This window comes from Artemia sp. Qi Xiang Cuo, chromosome 7, assembly GCF_049724085.1.
Source record: "Artemia sp. Qi Xiang Cuo chromosome 7, ASM4972408v1, whole genome shotgun sequence".
Lineage (NCBI taxonomy): Eukaryota > Metazoa > Arthropoda > Branchiopoda > Anostraca > Artemiidae > Artemia > Artemia sp. Qi Xiang Cuo.
The window spans coordinates 73672230-73690763 of record NC_142800.1 but is presented as its reverse complement, the minus strand read 5'-3'; the positions used below and the strand labels follow the sequence as shown (position 1 = coordinate 73690763).

The 18534-nt window shown below is 34.7% G+C and overlaps 1 protein-coding gene across 2 annotated transcripts in view; it reads left to right on the top strand.

The window, feature by feature from the left end:
- Glyp (glycogen phosphorylase) overlaps positions 1 to 17729 on the top strand; it is a 118544-nt gene extending 100815 nt beyond the window's left edge. For both annotated transcript variants that reach the window (XM_089092553.1, XM_089092552.1), the window contains exons 14-17: positions 1553 to 1774; positions 12081 to 12233; positions 12834 to 13010; positions 17391 to 17729. In XM_089092553.1, coding sequence (XP_088948679.1) covers positions 1553 to 1774; positions 12081 to 12233; positions 12834 to 13010; positions 17391 to 17573 — 735 coding nt within the window. In that variant the 3' untranslated portion in view covers positions 17574 to 17729. The remainder of the gene's footprint in view (positions 1 to 1552; positions 1775 to 12080; positions 12234 to 12833; positions 13011 to 17390) is intronic.
- The last annotated feature ends 805 nt before the right edge of the window (positions 17730 to 18534 follow it).

Here is an 18534-nt window from a genome sequence, read left to right as displayed (position 1 = left end):
TCAGAGAACCCTACAGTAGAGGTTTCAAGTTCCTATCTCCAAAAATGTGGAATTTTGTATTTTTTGCCCGAAGAAAGATCACGGATGCGTTTCTATTTGTTTGTCTTTTTTTCCAGGGGTGATCGTATCGAACCAATGGTCCTAGTACATCGCGAGAGGGCTCATTTGAACCGAAATTAAAATTTCTAGTGCTCTTTTTAAGTGACCAAAAAATGGAGGGCAACTAGGCCCCCTCCCACGCTCATTTTTTTCCCAAAGTCACCCGATCAAAATTTTGAGATAACCATTTTGTTGAGATAACCATTGTCAAAATTTTTGTTCAAAATTTTGAGATAACCATTTTGATAACCATTTGTGTCTTTGAGGATGATTAATCCCCCATAGTCCCCGGGGGAAGGGCAGCAAGTTATGAACTTTGCCCAATGTTTACATATAGTATTGGTTATTGGGAAGTATACAGACGTTTTCAGTGAGGTTTTTTTGTTGTAGTGGGGGGGTGGGTGGGTGGGTGGTTACGTGGGAGGATCTTTCCATGGAGGAAGTTTTATGGGAGAAAGGACATTGCTATGAAGGGGGAACCGGATTTCCCAGCATTATTTAAAAAAACTATCAGAAATTAAATAAAAAACAAGTTTTTCAACTGAAAGTAAGGAGCAACGTCAAAACTTAAAACAAACATAAATTATTAAATATATGATTGGGTTCGTCCCCTTGTCAATACCTCGCTCTTTACACTAAGTTTTTTTTAGTACTTGCATAAGAGCTATTTATTCTAATTAACGGTTTTTTTTACTAAGGGGTCATTCTTAAAGAATTGGAACAAAGTTTGAACTTTGGCGTAAAGAGCGAGGTATTGATTCGGGGATGAACCCCCCTAATATACGTAATAAAAATATACGAATATAGAAGTTCGTTATGTAAGTTAATTCGTAAGTTACATATATTTATTACTAATAAAAACGTTTGTAAATAAAACAACTTTCGAGAAAGTGATTTAGCCAAAAAAAGTAAAATTAATATGCAAATTTCGTTTGAATTATTCATGTACCAAAATGGGTGAGCCAAAATCAAAACCTGCATTAATTCAAAAATGTTCAGAAATTAAATATAAAAAAACAAGTTTTTATAACTGAAATTTGGGAGCGACATTAAAACTTAAAACGAACAGAAATTATTCCGTATATGAAAGGGGCTGTCCCCTCCTCAATGCCTCGCTCTTTACGCTAAAGTTTTACTCTTTCTCACAACTTTATTTTTTAAATCAATAAAAAACTTTAGCGTAAAGAGCAAGGCATTGAGGAGGGGACAGCCCCTTTCATATACGGAATAATTTCTGTTCGTTTTAAGTTTTAATATCGCTCCTTACTTTCAGTTAAAAAAGCTTGTTTTTTTATTTAATTCCTATAAACATCATGTATTGCACCATTATGATCATTTTTCAAGTTTCTAGTATTAATATTTATACTTCTCCTCTGCAGAAATGATTTTCAACTATTAATTATGGCAAGCATGGTCGCCAAAAAATTTATGTTACGCATATTCTAACTTGCAGGCTGCTCCAGGCTACCATATGGCAAAGATGATTATCAAACTTGTCTGCTACGTTGCCAATGTGGTCAACAATGACCCTATCATAGGTGACAAATTGAAGGTCATCTTTCTGGAGAACTATCGTGTTACCCTTGCCGAAAAGATCATCCCAGCGGCAGATCTTAGTGAACAAATCTCTACTGCTGGCACTGAAGCTTCAGGCACCGGAAACATGAAATTCATGGTAAGTTTAGTAGATTGGGTTGTCAGCTTAAAGGGAAGTTAATCCGTAGGATATTGGGCGAGTAAAACTGATTACTGTATCGTGTTTATTCCAATTTATAGCGTGATAAGATAAAAAAAAATGTGTCAGATAAATAATTCTGTAGATTTGATTCAAATATATAGTTCGACACCTGTCCGTAGGTTATATCACGGGGAAGGGAGTATCAGGGGACTTTTTCAAGGAAGTGAAGATTCCCTTTTTCACAAAGAATAACCAGTTATTTCCCCTCTGTGTAGGTAAAGTTTAAATTTCTCAGAAAAATAATAGCTATATTATTATTATTGAACAAAATATTTATAACATGCATAACAACATAATACTATTCTGGGCTGCCCAAGAGCCTGGGACAGTCCATTACAAATTGGAAAACAAATGTCCCATCGTCCAAAATTTATTTCCTCGTTTGTCAATATATTAACTAACAGTCGAGTCGCCCATTAAGTACAACATTAACAACCAAATACCAATCCGTTGTCCTCCTCCAGTTCCTCCTCCCCACACAAAAAAACTATATTTATAGTCTTATATGTATCTATAGTTTTTCATAACTTTAAAGCTATATTTAGCATATAATTTATTGTTTAAGCAATATTTGAAATTATTCAAATCCTTATTACTTGACTTCACTATCCATTTCATTCCACAAACTAATACCTTTGGCGAAAAAAACGAACGTGTCGACCTGGATGGCATCACTAGTAAAGCATGGAACTTGCTTTTATTAAGATCCTCCCCACATTCTCATTCCTCCTATTACATGGTTAGCTTATATAGAGGGAAGGAAGATGGGCGCCCGTACATTGAGGCCGTATAAGTTTATTGTTTTATGCGATGGTTGCGATGATGGAGCGTGTAATAAGATTAAAGTATTCAAAGTGAAAGGTTGAAGTATTAACACGAAAAAAAGTATTTTGCTTAAAAAAAGAAAGTATAAGAAGGTTAAAGTATTCGAAGTATGAGGTTGAAGTAATAACTCAAAAAAAGCATTCGCACCAAAGTTGGAATTGGGGGGGGGGGGGGTTGCATCCCGGATATGTACCGTTTTTGCTAATTTAGAAAACAACAATACATAAATAGTTAAAATATATAGACAATGTTGGAAATTATTGGAGAAATAGTAAATTTTAAGATTTCTAAGGGGTAGAAATGGGCCCTAAGCCCCTTCCCCCTTCATTTCTGTGCACCCTCTTAGCTATTCCTAATAACGGTAGCAAGGATATTTTTGGCAGGTGGACGTATAAACATTTCAGTATAAGTGATTTATGACACTTTTTCTGAAAAAATTTACATTCTTCAACGATTTCTTGGGCTGTTGACAAGCACAACAATGTTACGTACGTTTTGTGTCCTTTGGATTGTTTAGCGGCCTTTTTGGACCCTTTGGGGTCCGTGTGCCGTTTAATTTTTGCCTAACTTTAGGAGCGTCTAGCTCTTCATGTTACCTTAGCTTATTGCAAGGCCGTATCCAGGGGGGGGGGGGCGTTGGTGGGGTTGAACCCCTCCCCTCGAAATGTTCGTCTGACTCGTAGAATGGTAACAAAAAAGGACATAAAAAATTTTGTATGGGGTTTTTGAGTGTTTTTTGTGTAACCCTCCCCCCTCCAATTTTTTTCTATTAAAACTTCCTCCAAAAAAAATCCTGGTTACCTTAGCTTATTAAAAGGCCAAAACCAGGGGGGTTTGGGGGTTTTAACCCCCCCCCCCCGAAATGTTTGTCTGGCTCGTAAAATGGTAACAAAAATGGACATAAACAAATTTTGTATGTTTTTTGAGTTTTTTTTGTGTTACCCCCTCCCCCCCCCCCCAATTCTTTTTCTATTAATACTTCCTCTGAAAAAAAAATAATCCTGGGTACGGCATTGGCTTATCGACCTTTCATATCAAGAAATGAGTTCGTTTTGTGTCTTAATTTTTTAAGACGGAATGTGTCTTAGACAACTTTTATACTATTGTTTATACCGAAAATATTTGAGAACTGCCATTGCTGATTCTAAGGAAATACAGGGGTTCTACAGGGATTGTATCTGAACGGGTGATAATTGGTATGAAAGTATACCACACTTTAAGGAATATAACGTAAGCTGTTACGTGTTAATAGAGAGATTTCCAAAATAGTTAATGCTTGAAGAAAACGTTCTTAATATAACATTAAAACAGCCTATTCGAGATGAAGTTTTCGAGTCTTCGTTTTAACTCCAGAGTCTTAAAATACAAACAGTATTTTAATTGTACTTTTTATCATATTTCTCTCTTAACGATGTATTTTAAAAAAAGTAGGGCTAGAGGAATAAGAAAAAGTATAGTTTCCTGAAACCTCTCTTAATACGAAAGCTCCATTATATATTTCTGTTATTGCAAAATGACGTACATTTAGAATTATTTCATCTGGGAGTACGACCACAAATAAAGGGAAGTGTTGCATAGCAGTTCCCTTGTAATAACATGACAAAAAATTAATCTAATTAAAAATTTTGTCGTTGTTGACGATCCCTAGATGAACCATTGCCGAAGCATCCAACCTGTGTGAAAATGTACCGATAAAATTACGTTTAAAATAATAAGAAAAAAAGGGAGATATCCCAAAGTCTGCTTTTTTCCTGTGTTTGCAACTCGGTTTTCTTCTCGTCTTTACAACTCCGATTTCTACTGGAAAAAGATACTAGGTTTTTTGGTTCTACTGTTGAAGGTTTCGGCTTTGGAAGACTGGTGAAGTTTTGGTTTCCCCCTAGAGATACCTGTTCGTATATCATAAATTTGACTGCGAAGTTGGTCTAGCCGCGTCGAGGTTAGAGGAGGTCCATCCGAAATTAAAAACTAAATTTTTTGTGGAAATATTAGATTTTGACTGTAGATGGCCTTTTTTACATATTATAAATTTCAAGCATTCGAACAGCCTCATTTCTGAATAGAAAGGTCATTTCTCACTCAGAAAGAACTTAGAATTTACTAGTAATTTGTCTTACCTATACAGGAAAGAAAGATTCACTGAAATACCCATTTTCGAAAACTTTTTTTAGTTTAGTTTTAGTACTTGGGTGGACATTCGACAGGTCAGCTGACCTTAATCGTTCATAGGAAATTTGAAGCTCAACTAAGAGCTCTGAGGCTACCTGAATACGTGCCTATGCTCACGCATAAAAAAAAAAAATCAATGCGGAGAAAGTTGCATTTTCTCCTGCAATTCAAAGCGATTTTTTTCACAATGCAGGGAGTTGGATAAAGAAGCTCAAAAATGCCTTTGCCATTGAATTGATAGATCATGCTAAAAAAAATAATGTTTCTAGCGGGAGTGGGAGGAGGAGGGGGGTGTACCCTCTCCCATGATTGTTTTCACTCTTTACTCTTTACAAAACGTATTTATTCTCTTGAGTATTTTACTTAAACCCGTGATTCCCAATGTGGGGCAGAGGCGTGACAATATTTTGGTGGGTCATGGGCAGGATGTGCACCTTTTGACTGACTACTTTAGAGCCTTAATTTTGAAAAACAAAACAAACATTTTTCATGTAAATGACGTCACATTCAAATGTATTCAAAGAGCAAAAAAGATATATGATGATTGATGATATATATGAAGATATATGAGATATATGAGTATTACAATGACGTCATACATTGTACAAAAGGTGTTGTATTCAAACAATGTTTTTCATTAGATACAAAGTTAATGACCTTCCTTCGTGTGAGTATACATTAAGTTTTGAATAAACCATTTTAAATATCACGAGGGAGGCATCAAAATTTTACAAATCCTTAGTTGGGGCATATTCGTTGGGAACCACTTTTCTATTGAATATATGTTACCTCATTGATGATGGATCTATTCCAGCTTCTAGCAGGTAGATGTTCAATACTGTTTTCTGCGAGTCACATGACCTTATTTTGAAAAAAAATGTCAAAGCAAAATTGAAAACGAGAGAATTACGAAGAAAGAAGTTTTGAGTTCGATACAAAAGATGGCTTTGCCAAAATGCAAAACCAAAAGGTTTATCTCATGGATAAAACAGAATATAGAGTTCCAGTATTATTCTGTTGATTAAGGGACATTACCCAACGATTCAACTAACTTTGTTCCTCAAAAGAAATTCCGAACCTAGCTTAATAAATACGGCTTAAAATAATTAAAAATAAGAGTCTGTTAATTAGTTACGAAAAATTACTTCGTTAAAATGCTGATTACCAAGTTAGACGGTTTTGATCCAGGTAGAAATCGATGAATATTTTCTTTGATTATGGTATATCTCCAAGCGAGTGAACTGACTTATTATACAATTGAAAAGCCAAATTAACTTTGAAATGACCTAAAATTAATGTAAAAAGATTTTTTTTTAAATTTTATATTAAAATATTTTTTTAAGAGCATGCAGAAGCTCTGGCATTGTGAAAATGCTGAATTGTAGGCTGCTTTATTCCTGGAAGCATTTAGATGTCGTATTTCCATAGAATTAAAACTTTGGGCATGAGAGTAAAATTATATCCTTAACTTCAATATTTCATTACTTTGTTTTAAATCTTCCTTTTTTTAGTTTGATGGGCTTGGAGGTTGTGCCTACCTTAGTTCAAATCATATTTACTAGTGTAAGAATAAACCTTGAACTTTGGATATATTAAGAGAAATATGAGTTCTCTTTAAAAAATTTTTTTTATTGTTGTTTTTTTCTTATATTTTTATATTGTTTGTGTTATTGTTTTTCTTTTTTTTATATTTAAGACATATCTTTATGTTGCTGGTTTTATGAAAGTTCCTAAAAGATTTAAATTTACTAGCCAGAGTAATTTAGCTGTTAAGATATTTTAAATATCCGAAGAGTATTTCAAGTAGCCAGTTCATGTATTTGTGACTCAATAGCTACCCAGCGCTTTAATGTGCCCAATCACTCGTTTTGGTGAGGTTAAACCGAAAAGAAAAAGAGATATTAGTTTCCTGTAATTAAATCGCAAACGTGTGCTTAAATTAAAATTAATTTACATCTGTGACGTGTTTTCGTCAGTCAAACACATTTTTGGAGAGACAAATAAGATCCTTTTAAAAATCTGATTGGCTATAAATCGTCCCGTGCGAACTCAGAAGCGAAAGAAAACGCCCAAAAGTTTTGGAGTCAACGTTTTTTTTTTACCAGTATTCCCTCTGTTTTAACCTCTGTGGTATAACTGCTCCATAAATAATTTTAATCTGGCCTGAACTGGGTATTTTAAATAGCTTGTGATTTTATTATAGATATAAAAAATACCTATCTATTAGATTATTTAATAATTAGTTATCTAAAGATAATTTTTAATAAATAATTTTATAAAGTTTTGTAATTTAGCAATTTTAAAAATTTAACAAGTTCATAAGATGAATAATTTTATAATGAATAATATTTTAAAAGATAATTTGTTTAATAATCTTAGAAAAACGTAATTACTCATTGCATCCCGTGTCTTTACTTTAGAAAAGTGCCATTCGTAAATATTTGATGGAGCAAAGCTGGCTTGCAAGACTGACTAGTGACAATTATCGTGAATATTTATCGAAAATGCAAATTGTTTGAAAATTGACCCCGTTTTCATTTTCCTAATGCTCCTATCTCAGTAAACTGACTGTAATTTTTGGGTTTCTGCTATGATTCTACGAGGTTTAAAAAAATATCATTCATTTCATGAGGTTATATATTTGCAAAATAAAGAAGACGAATCTGTAGGCTGCTTTAAAACCGCAAGTGAAGTAGTTTGAATTTGGTGCTAAAACGACTAACCTGTAACATCATCGACTAGTGACCTGGATTCGCTTTCTTGCTTTTATCAAATGGAAAGCTAATTCGGCTTCACTAACCAATTCGTGATTAAACGCCCTTAATTATCAATGGTGGACAGTCCCTAATACTAAATCATTTTGTTCTTTGATATCTGTAAGACGTTGAAAATCTGTGCTGTTTTAAACACAACCGGGAATATACGATATCCTTGATAGAGAATTCTTCTGCAGATACATTTGCAATCTGATTTATTTCTATAGTGTGGTAAAAGTGTGGTAATTATTTCTATAGTGTGGTAATTATTTCTATAGTAGCATTTTTATTTTGCTGTTCCATCAACAAGAATAAAAGACTGTATGTAAATTTGGTTCCCCAAAGAGTAAAATCCACTAGATTCCTTGGTATCTGACAAATTGCTTCGAAAAAAGTAGAAGATGGACACTTGAAAAGATACATAATAAATATTTATAAAGGATCCTCATTTTCATCACGTGACTCTCCACTTGTGAAGAAACTGTTATTGCTTTAACTCGATTTTGTGATAGGAAGGGTGGAGGTAGCATTATCTGATAAAATAAGAGAAAATATTAGCAGTAGTAGGGGCTGGGCATGTAGCGCAGGGATTGGCTGTTCAAGGGGTGGGGGGGGGGTAAGAGAACAAAACAGGTTAATTTAATGGATAATTCGTGAGAAATAGACGATGGCCATTACGTAATAAATATTTATTTGTTCCATATATATCGCTTTTGTTTTTAATCTTCGAATTAATGTTCTAGATATGAAAAGGGAAACTTCAATTAAAGAGACTGAAAATAGATGAGTTACATGTATATCGTTTGAGAAATATATTCCCTCATGGGGGGGGGGTCATTTTTCCTGGGCATGTGAAGCGCTAGCCGTGGCGGAAGGAAAGATCTCTTGAGGAGCAATTAGACGTGGGAGAAAGGAGCTATCGTGCGAGGGCCAGTTATGACGAAAGAGATAGGCCTCTCCAGTCGGAAAATGCCATGCCGGCAGGGGGCAGTAGACAATATCAAAATGACTATTGGTGTTCTTTGGGGCGAGGAGGCAATGGGCCTTTTTCGCCTGAGCCTCGAATCAGTTTTTTTTTGGTTCGCTCGTAATCACAGTAATGATAACAGAATGCAAAGTGATCAATCACTTTGCATTTATTGATTGATAAATGTAAACTTCATGCTTCTTGCCCATAGGGCATGCGGAGAGATAATAGCGTCATTCCCAAAACCGAAGGGCTTCGAATTCGGCTCCTCAAAACCCTCTTGTGAATATTTATTCAATAGTCACATTTGGCGAGGCTATGTACTTCTTAGGAGCTAGGGTGGATTGGCAAGGAGTGGTAAATAGGCTACTGTGTCAATCAACTCCTGGTAGCGAGCCGTTTGACAAGTGTAACCTGTGCCAATAGAAACTAAGACTAAAGAAAGGAAGTTGGAATTTTTTTTTTCATTTTTATTTTTTTTTTTCAATTGAAAGTATAGAGTGACGCTTACACTTGAAATACACAGAAATAATCCTAAATATGAGAAAAGTTGCTGAGCCAACCCCCCCCCCCCCTGAGCCGACCCCCCCCCCCTGAGCCGCTGATTTTACGTTAAAGTTTAGCTTATGCTTTATTGAGATTAGACTAAACAGTTGCTTTCCGAGCACGATTTCTTTGGTATTGTAGAAAAGTTAGTAGAGCCAGGTCATTGACATTTACAGGAATTGACTAAAATTATAAATTTCTGAAATTCCTGGAAGACTAAAGAAATAATTTTTCATTTTTTTTTTTATCAATTGAAAGTAAAGATTGACGCTTAAACTTGAAATACAGAGAAATAAACCTAAATATGAGAAAAGTTTCTGAACCCCCCCCCCCCCTGAGCCGCTGATTTTACGTTAAAGTTTAGCTTATGCTTTATTGAGATTAGACTAAACAGTTGCTTTCCGAGCACGATTTCTTTGGTATTGTAGAAAAGTAAGTAGAGCCAGGTCATTGACATTTACAGGATTTGACTAAAATTATCAATTCCTGAAATTCCCTGGAAGTTTTATTTACCAAGCTCATCAACTTGCTTTAAAATATCAAAGACAGTTTTCCCGGAAAGAAATTTTCATCATGTAATTCGTATCTTTAAAATATTAGAACTTTAGCGTAAGCAGTGGTGAGCGTGGGATGGGGGACTATCTCTCTTCGTATATAGGATAATTTATCTTTGTTTTAGGTTTAAAGGTCGCTCTTTACTTTCATTGAAAAAAAAAGTTTATTTTTATTTAATACCAAATGAAGGCACATTATTTTAGCTACACACACTTAATTTTCATGGATCTTGTTCTCATCGAAATCCAAAAAATAACGTATTTTGTGGAAAGTTCTAAGGTCCGACTGGTTTAATTTGTTAAAGAAAAGAACAATTACTTTCACAATTTATTTGCCTTTACTTTCACTCTCAAGTAAAGACTTATTCTTTTTCACTACTATTATATTTTTAAATGTTTTAAATTTAACTTGTTCTTTGCTCTCGAATATTCTTAATTTTAATCTTACTCTTGCTTTCTTTTAACATTTACCTTGAAAGTAAGATCTACTCTTAAACGTGTGAAATAGGTTTTTTGTACGGTATTGTTCCTTTTTATGTTGTTTTCATTTTTCACCTCAACTATTTTTTTAAGTAAATCAATACATTTTTTATTAACAGTTAAATTAAGTATATAATTTAATAGCTTATTATTATTAACTTTAATAATAATTTTAATATAATATTATTATAATTTAATAACTTATTATCAAGGCCGTATCCAGGGGGGGGGGGTTACCCGATTTGACCCCCCCCCCCCCAGAAATTTTTGACCGACTCGAAAATAAGTCGAAAATTAGTAAAACCTAGGTAAAAATCAGTAAAATTAGTCGAAAACTGAGTCAAAAATTAGTAACCCCCCCCCCCCAAAAAAAAAGTCAAAAATTAGTAAACCCCCCCCCCCCCCCTGAACAAAAATCCTAGATACAGCCCTGCTTATTATATATAAAAAACTTATTTTCCCATTATTTTTTCGATTGGTTCCTTTCTCAACTTTTCTCTAGTTCATTCGAAAGAATATGCTCAAAAGAAAAGATTTGAATCTTGTGAGTTGCACGAATTTTAAATGCCAACTCACATTCTTGTTTTTCAAAGTTTTTTTTGCACTTTTTTCTTATCCAAATTTTGACTACTTCATGTTTCCTAACTAAAAATGATCTTGTCAAACTCCTAGTCTTTTATTTTAACTCTTTAATCTTGGTTATTTTGCTTACCATTTCGATGTTGGAAATTGGAAATATTCGAATTACTTTACTCCTTTAGTTTTCAGTCGTAATGGGGGACATCCAAGGGTAAAGGTAAACTTTTATCGAGAATACCAACTTTTGCAAAATGACAAACTTGAGAATGTTTTTGAGTACAGAGAATTGTTTCGAAACTAATTCTTGAAGTACCTTTCAAGTTAAAACTAAATCGGTTTGTCAAACAAGTCCTTTAACACGTTTCTTAAGATCACATTCATGTGCTCATCTGCACAGAAGGGGAGGGGGATTTCCCAAAAGTAAATTTCCCCGAGGAGAAAACACGAGCGAAGAGAACATTTTCCACTTAAAAACATGGAAACTATGACCTGGAAATCCATTTTTGACATTTAAGTGGTGTTAACATGCATGTCCATCAAATCTTCGATGCCTACACATCTCTGTCTGGTCGTGTATACTTGCTTGAGCTTGTAAGTTCAGCCAGACATACACGTGAACGTCACTCTTAAGCACATATGATAAATATAGTGCAAAAAAGGTTTCTTCTTTGGTAGAGTTTGAAATCCTAAGCACAGTTCCAGATTCTAGAACTGGATGCTTAGCTGAAACTCTATGCAGCCAATCGCCAAATTTCACATTTGAAATGTAGAAGAAACGGAAATTACCTTTGACTTTATACAGATTTAGCACTATTATTAGTGAAATTTATGTTCAATCTCCCATGTTTCTTAACGCAAAGCTTTGCTAGATGCACAAAAACAGAATTGTCAGGAGATAGATTTTCAAAACCACCACTGGGGTTCCTAAAAACAAGGGATTTTTTTAGGGTTGACTAAGATCTCTCAAAAAGGTAAACTATAATAAAAAAAAGTACCCTTGACCAAGGCCGTATCTGAGGGGGGAGGGGGTACAAAGTTTGACCCTCCACCCCCCCCCCCCAAAAATGCATTACAAACATCCATTCTGGCGATGGGTTTTCAACCGGTAGAATCTCCCCTTGGGATGGGAGTTTCCGGGGTGAATTTTAAAGGGGAAATTTTACACGGAGGGAATTACAAAGGGAGAAATTCTCCATGCGGAAATTTTCCGGGGGAAAAATTCCAAGAAACCCCCTTGTTGTGAATTTCTGGACTGGCGTCTCTAGACCTGCAAGTCTAGACCGCATCTGAGTGCCACTTTCAGACATTTCAGGCAGTTTTGAGATTTCGAGACAGAGGGTTTAACGTTGCTTTCTTTCTTTTTCTAGTTGAATGGAGCTTTGACCATTGGAACCCTGGATGGTGCCAATGTTGAAATGATGGAAGAGATGGGAGCTGAGAACATCTTTATTTTTGGTATGACGGTTGATGAGGTTGAAGCTCTCAAGAAAAAGGGTTACAATGCTTGGGATTACTACAATGTAAGTGAATTACATTGCCTTGTTTTCATAAACTTTGTTGCCTTGATAAAAGTGCATCAAAGCTTATCTCCGTTTACATATCTCCTGCCTTCTACATATTAATTAGATTAATTCTTTGGTTAACTCTAGAATTGTAACCCTAATGATAATTTGAAAATGTTTTCAAAAATTCAGAGACTTCATAAGGATTTTTTTTCTTAACACAAAAGTCATATATACTGATCTAATAGATAAATCCCATTTAATAATTTTACAAGTTTTTTGCTATAATTTTGCCTACTCTGTTTTGAGTCACCAAGTTTTAAGCTTCGGCCAAGAATTTGGAAAGATATTTGGTTGAGGCATTTCGAATTTACGTGGTCCAGTTTAAAAGTATGGTGACTTGAACACCACTTCAAACTCAGTTTCAGAAATGAAACCTCTATGGAGATTATGCCAAAAAGGGGATATTTTACTCTTCTTGTAACCAAAAGAAAGTATTTAGGAAGGCTTAGTTATCGGGATTGTCCCTACTTTTGTCCGATGTGTGGGGAGGAGAAAGATTTATAAGACTTAACTGTGGTATTTATATTTAGAGTCTAAACATACCTTTTTTTATAGGCTAATCCTGAACTGAAGCAAGTGATCGATCAAATTCGTGACGGCTACTTTTGTCCAAATAACCCTGGGGAGTTTATGGACGTTTTCAATAATCTCATGTACCATGATCGCTTCCTTACATTGGCTGACTATGATGACTACATCAAGAAGCAGGAAGATGTAAATGTAGCCTACAAGGTAATATTATCCTTTCTCGTGTAGACATGTCTTGCCTTTATCCAAGAATACGAAATCGAGCTTTTTTGCGTTTGTACAAGAATAACAGCTTGAATACAAGTTTCGGATTGTTCGAGCTTCTGATAGATAAGACAACAGGGGAACGCTACTAAAAAAAATACGCGGAATTTATGTCAACATGATAATGGCAATTGATTCGTGGAAGTCTAAAAGAGACCTGTTAGAAGGTAAAAAAAAAATGTCAAAAGGGTCTATAATGTAGATATTTTGAAGAATTGAGAGCATAATTAGCTAAAAAGCGTCCAGGAAAGCGACATCGTGAACCCTCTTCTATCACGACAGCGCCCCGGCGCATTCTTCACGAGGTCCAAAAGAAGCTTTGAATTGCTGCCACATCCACCCTATAGCCCAGACCTAGTCCTAATTGTCCTTTTATTAGTCTTAAAACTTATAGAACAGTTGAAAGGCGTATGTTTTGATACCATCAATTCAGCAAAACACGCAGCAAAAATATGCTCATAAAGAAATCTCCAGATTTCTTCAAAAGTGGTCTAAAACCGTGATTCCCAACGTGGGGCGCAGGCCCCACCATCGGGGTGTGGCAATATTTTGGTGGGTATTGGACAGGATGTGTAGCCTTCGGCTGACTACTTTAGAGCCTTAATTCTGAAAAAAAAAAACATTGTTCATGTAAGTGACGTCATCATATTGTGGTGTCGTCACAAATATTGTCATGTGATGACAATATTTTTTATTAGTATAAAATATGCCTAAAGGACGACCCGTAAAAAGATACCAAGCTTCCTTCAGGTGAGTGCACATAAACATAGTTATGAGTCACAGAGAAGCAGAGGGACATCTCGTAAAAAAAAAAACTTACGACTAAAAACCTTGTCCTTCTTTTTTACTGGCTTACAATTTCACACAGGTCAAATAATCAGCTGGAATTGATATTTTTGTTCTTCTACTGGTTATTTTGAATTGCGGCATTTGAAATTGTCATAGAAAAGTTAGGTTAGGTTACAAAAGACATACAAGGTTCTGTGGTAGTGGCATTCCAAAACCTAACCATTAGTTATTCTTTCTAACAATCAGATTTATAGTAACGTTATGTTCAGTATTTAAATTTTAATAGTGATCTTTTCTTAAAAAGCAACTGAAGTCAAATAGTAATTAGTTAAAGTTTTATCCATGCCGTACGTTTTTATGTATGTTTTATATATATAAAAACTTTTTATATGCATTATAAGTTTTTTGGTCCCTTTGAAAACGCTGACCTGTTTTGATTATCTTGTGGGCTTTGAGTCGGATTGGTCCTTATTAAAAAATTAAACGCGGCTCCCCAAGGTTAAATAATTATGTTTCTGCTGTATTTATATACACTGATCGAAACATTTTTAAAGAGATTTTTTCAGCTTTTGTTTTGAATGAAAATGTGTGTGCTTGTGCGCTAAATGCAAGGGGTAATTTCGCAAATATAAAAAAAGAAACTTAATTTAATTTAATGCTTAAAACTGTTTGTAGTCATTCTTCTATTTTTTGTTTTTACTTTTCTTATTAAGGCTTCTGGAGGAATTATGCTTCACGCTTGTAATTTTTTGTAATTTGCAATCGTAATCTGTAATCTGTAAAATGGAATTTGCATTTTTGTAGGAAGAATAACATCCTGCATTAATTCAGGAAGTTTATTTTTTTTTTTTTTCAAATACGCCTCTGACTTTTGTGACGCCCGTTATATCAAATTAAAATTTGAAACTTAGCTCCGGGAATCTCTTACAAAAATGTGCAAAAATGTTCTCTAGTTAATTATTTAAAAAAAAGTAATGGTCTATTTTTACAATCCCTTTAGTACCAAACGGTTTTTTTAAATTAACTTCCAAAATAATATTTCTGCAGTCTATTATTTCTATTCATCGACCTCTAATGTAATAAATTCTTCAGTAGACCATCAGAAGGCCTAGAGTCTGATTAAACCATAGAGAACAAGGTAAGAGCCTTGTCTTTGTATAAAGGCGGCGCATGCGATCCTTCAAAGAAGAGCAAATCGAGTTTCCTGGTCTAGTGGAAGAATACCAACTTTTACGATATCCCCTTTAGTGCGGAATTGGTTTGAAATAAGCAACATTTTGTGAAGAAAAATTTATAGTAGTCTCAAATTTTGTTTTTATCGATCCTCAGGGTAATTAATTCATTAGTAGACCACTGGAGGGCATAGATTTTGGTTAAACTCATTTTTATAAACTAGCTATAAGGTGTGTTTTGGAGTAAAGCCAAATCTCGAGAATCTAAAGTTCTATCCCAGGACTTTGAGATCTATATGAGGATCGTATCACGAAGTTGAGGACACATTGCTGGACTTCATAGCGTTCATAATGCAGCCTTGGGTTAAATCAGTGGTGATTCTGGCCTCTATTGCGCCCGGGGCAAGAGCTTGATTAGCAACCCCCCCCCCTGTCTTCCACAAAATTCTGATGTCAAATTTCAACAAAATTTGAGTTTATAAACGAAATCATTTTCAATTTATTGATCAGTTAAGAATTATTTTTTTTTTTTATCATTTTTCAGATTATGATTAAAATATATTAATTTGTTATTATTTAATTTCTTATTTTAATTTATTAATTATTTTCATTTATTAAGTGCGCCCTCTTTATTTTAATAAGATTTGAAATTTCAAAATAACAATGACCGTTAGATTATTTATTTGAAACTTTGCGCCCTGTACCCCCCACGCTAAAACTGCTTATTGATTGAATGTAGCGTGCCTTTATGAAAAGAACTTATTTATTGTAAAGCCTTTTCACGTCCTTGATTTGCATGGAAAGAGAATTTTGAATTGGTTCTCTTTAGTATTGACTTTGAGAGTCCCTGGATTGTTCGCTGTGACATGTTTAATTTGAGACATCATTTCAGTAGTCCACGTGTGATTTTTGATGTATTTTAGAAGTTAATGAAAACAATCATCTGAAAAGATTCCATTTATTGGTTACTTGGAAGTTGAGTTGGAAAAAATAAAATACAGTACCTTTTCTTTTATTCCTCTTCACACACTAGGATCAAGTTCTACGTCCCTAGTAAACTTTGAGGCTATGTTTTGCCGCTTTCTAGCGTATTTGCGAACCTTTAGCGAGTATCTTAGATTTTTTTTCTGATTTTAAGTAAAAGGTTGTCTTCAGTTTCTTAATAAGTTAGAAATTGAGGAAGAACGAAAGAAAAACAAAGAGTATCATGTGATACCAGGTATCTCCTCTTTCTTTCTCTTTTTCTTTCTCCCCCTCTCTTTCTCGCTCCCCCCTCTCTCTTTCCCTCTCCCTGTACTTCCCTCCTTCCCTTCCCCCTTAATCTCTCTCCCTCCCTGTCTCTATCTCCTTGCATTCTCCCCCCTCTCTTTCCATGTCTCTGCCCTCTTTATGTTTCTCTCTCCCTCTCTTTCTCTCTAGTCTTTATTATTATTTTTTTTTTTTTTTACAATTACTGAGTGTCGAAAGCTGGGCCTTTTGGGGAGACACATACATAGTGTGTTTTTTTTTGGGAGAGGGAGGCTTCAGGCGAAATTCCAAAATATCTAGACAAGACCCATATTTTTGAACAATTTGCCTGCTTTTGAAGCTTTGAAGATCCCCCTCTGCTCGAAATTTGAGCCTCTCCCCCAAAGAAACTCATACAGTCACGCCTCCTGAATATAAGGGTTTGATCATGTGTATCGAAGCTGTTTAAAATTTCAGTAACTTCTGTTGTGTATTTCTCATCGATTTTGTCCCATACAACATGTAAGAGTATCAACTATCCTTTATCACTAGTGTTGGAACACCGCTTCGTATCGAGTTTTATGTGTGAGCATATTCTGTTTGACCTCATAGTTTCAACAACTATTTAAAAATGCTTTGATTTTTCCTTAATCTTTTGTTTATTATTTACTGCTGTTATTATTATTATAACTATTTTAGTTACATAATCGACCTTCGAATATGGTTATACAAAAAAAAAAAAAAAAAAAAAAAAAAAAAAAAAAAAAAAAAAACATAATTAAATTCTGAGTAGGCCTATGGGATAGCCTTTGAAATTAGATAAGTTGAGTTTCATAATATAGCCTTTGAAATCAGAGATATTAATAAAGTTTTCACTGCGATTCTTCCTCTTTACTCTGGAAGTTTTACAATAATTTTGAGAGGACTAAATACTATTAATGATGTATGCTGGATTATTTATAGAAATACGAATTTACTTTAAGGATACTTCTTAGTATATGTATTATATTATTTAAGCTATTATTCTTAAGTCTATGATATTTTTTTTTATTTGTTTGCTCTATTTATTCTATCCTAATTTTTCGACTTAATTCACTTTTTCCGAGTTAATCAATACTTCCTGTAATTCTAGGATCAAGAAAAATGGACACAAATGGCAATTATGAACATAGCGTCTTCTGGAAAGTTCTCAAGTGACAGAACCATTGCTGAATACGCTCGAGATATCTGGGGTGTGGAGCCGTCCTGGGAGAAGCTCCCTGCTCCCCATGAGCCACGTGAGATAGAGGAGGTCACCGGAAAACTAGAAGTTTGAACCGACCTCTTGGCCAAACCTCATTTAAAGATCTTTTATTGTTGATGGCTATCTTTCTACATGTTTTGACTGTGTTTGAGTTCTAGTGGCTTGTGGTAGTATTTTATTTTCTCTTGTTCTCGATTTTTGCGATAATTAAATTACTAAGTAAATGTATTGCTGAACATTTATCTTAAATTTATTTTCAAATAGTTATTTGGTTTGGCGGGTAATCCCTCACAAGACAAGACAAGGCAAGGAAACATGTATTGTATAGGACTTTACAGTTCCTGCCGGCGGTGCTGATCTCCGTTTCTTGGACCTTCAATGGGAGTTGGGGACAACCATCCTGTGATTTCATACACCCTTCCTGTTTAGCTGTTCCAAATTTCTCAAGGTACTCACTTGGAACTGGGTCGGCTCTGAGTAAGTTTACAGTTACATAACTGACCCTCGTTCCAAAGCAAATAAACGGCGACACCGGGACTTGAACCGCCATCCCAACGGACATAGGATTGCGAGTCCAGCGCCCGAATTACTCAGGTAGAACGACTAGATAAGGTAACATCTATTTCTGAAAAGGACTTTCACAAGCCCAGAAGGACTAAGTTTACACTTCAGAGTCAATAAACACAGCAAAAAAAGCAAGAATTATAAGATTGATAGGAAAAAAAATCAATACATTAAATCTTTTAAAACGGTTAAATATTAGCCTTTATTGTTTTCTCATTAGTTGCTTCTGAATTGATTTATTGTGATTAATAGTCGTATTTTGTGCATAAAGACTTTTCGGATTACCAATTAATTTTCTCTGAAATTTAAAGCAAATCTATTTATATTATTCCTTTTTATGAATTTTACAGACTATCTAGCCAACAGGCTCTAAAATAGGTCTACTAAACATGACGATATACTCTGCAGTTTTTGGAACCTTTGGACCAAGGAAATTTAATTGGGTTTCCTGAAATAAAATCGTTGTACT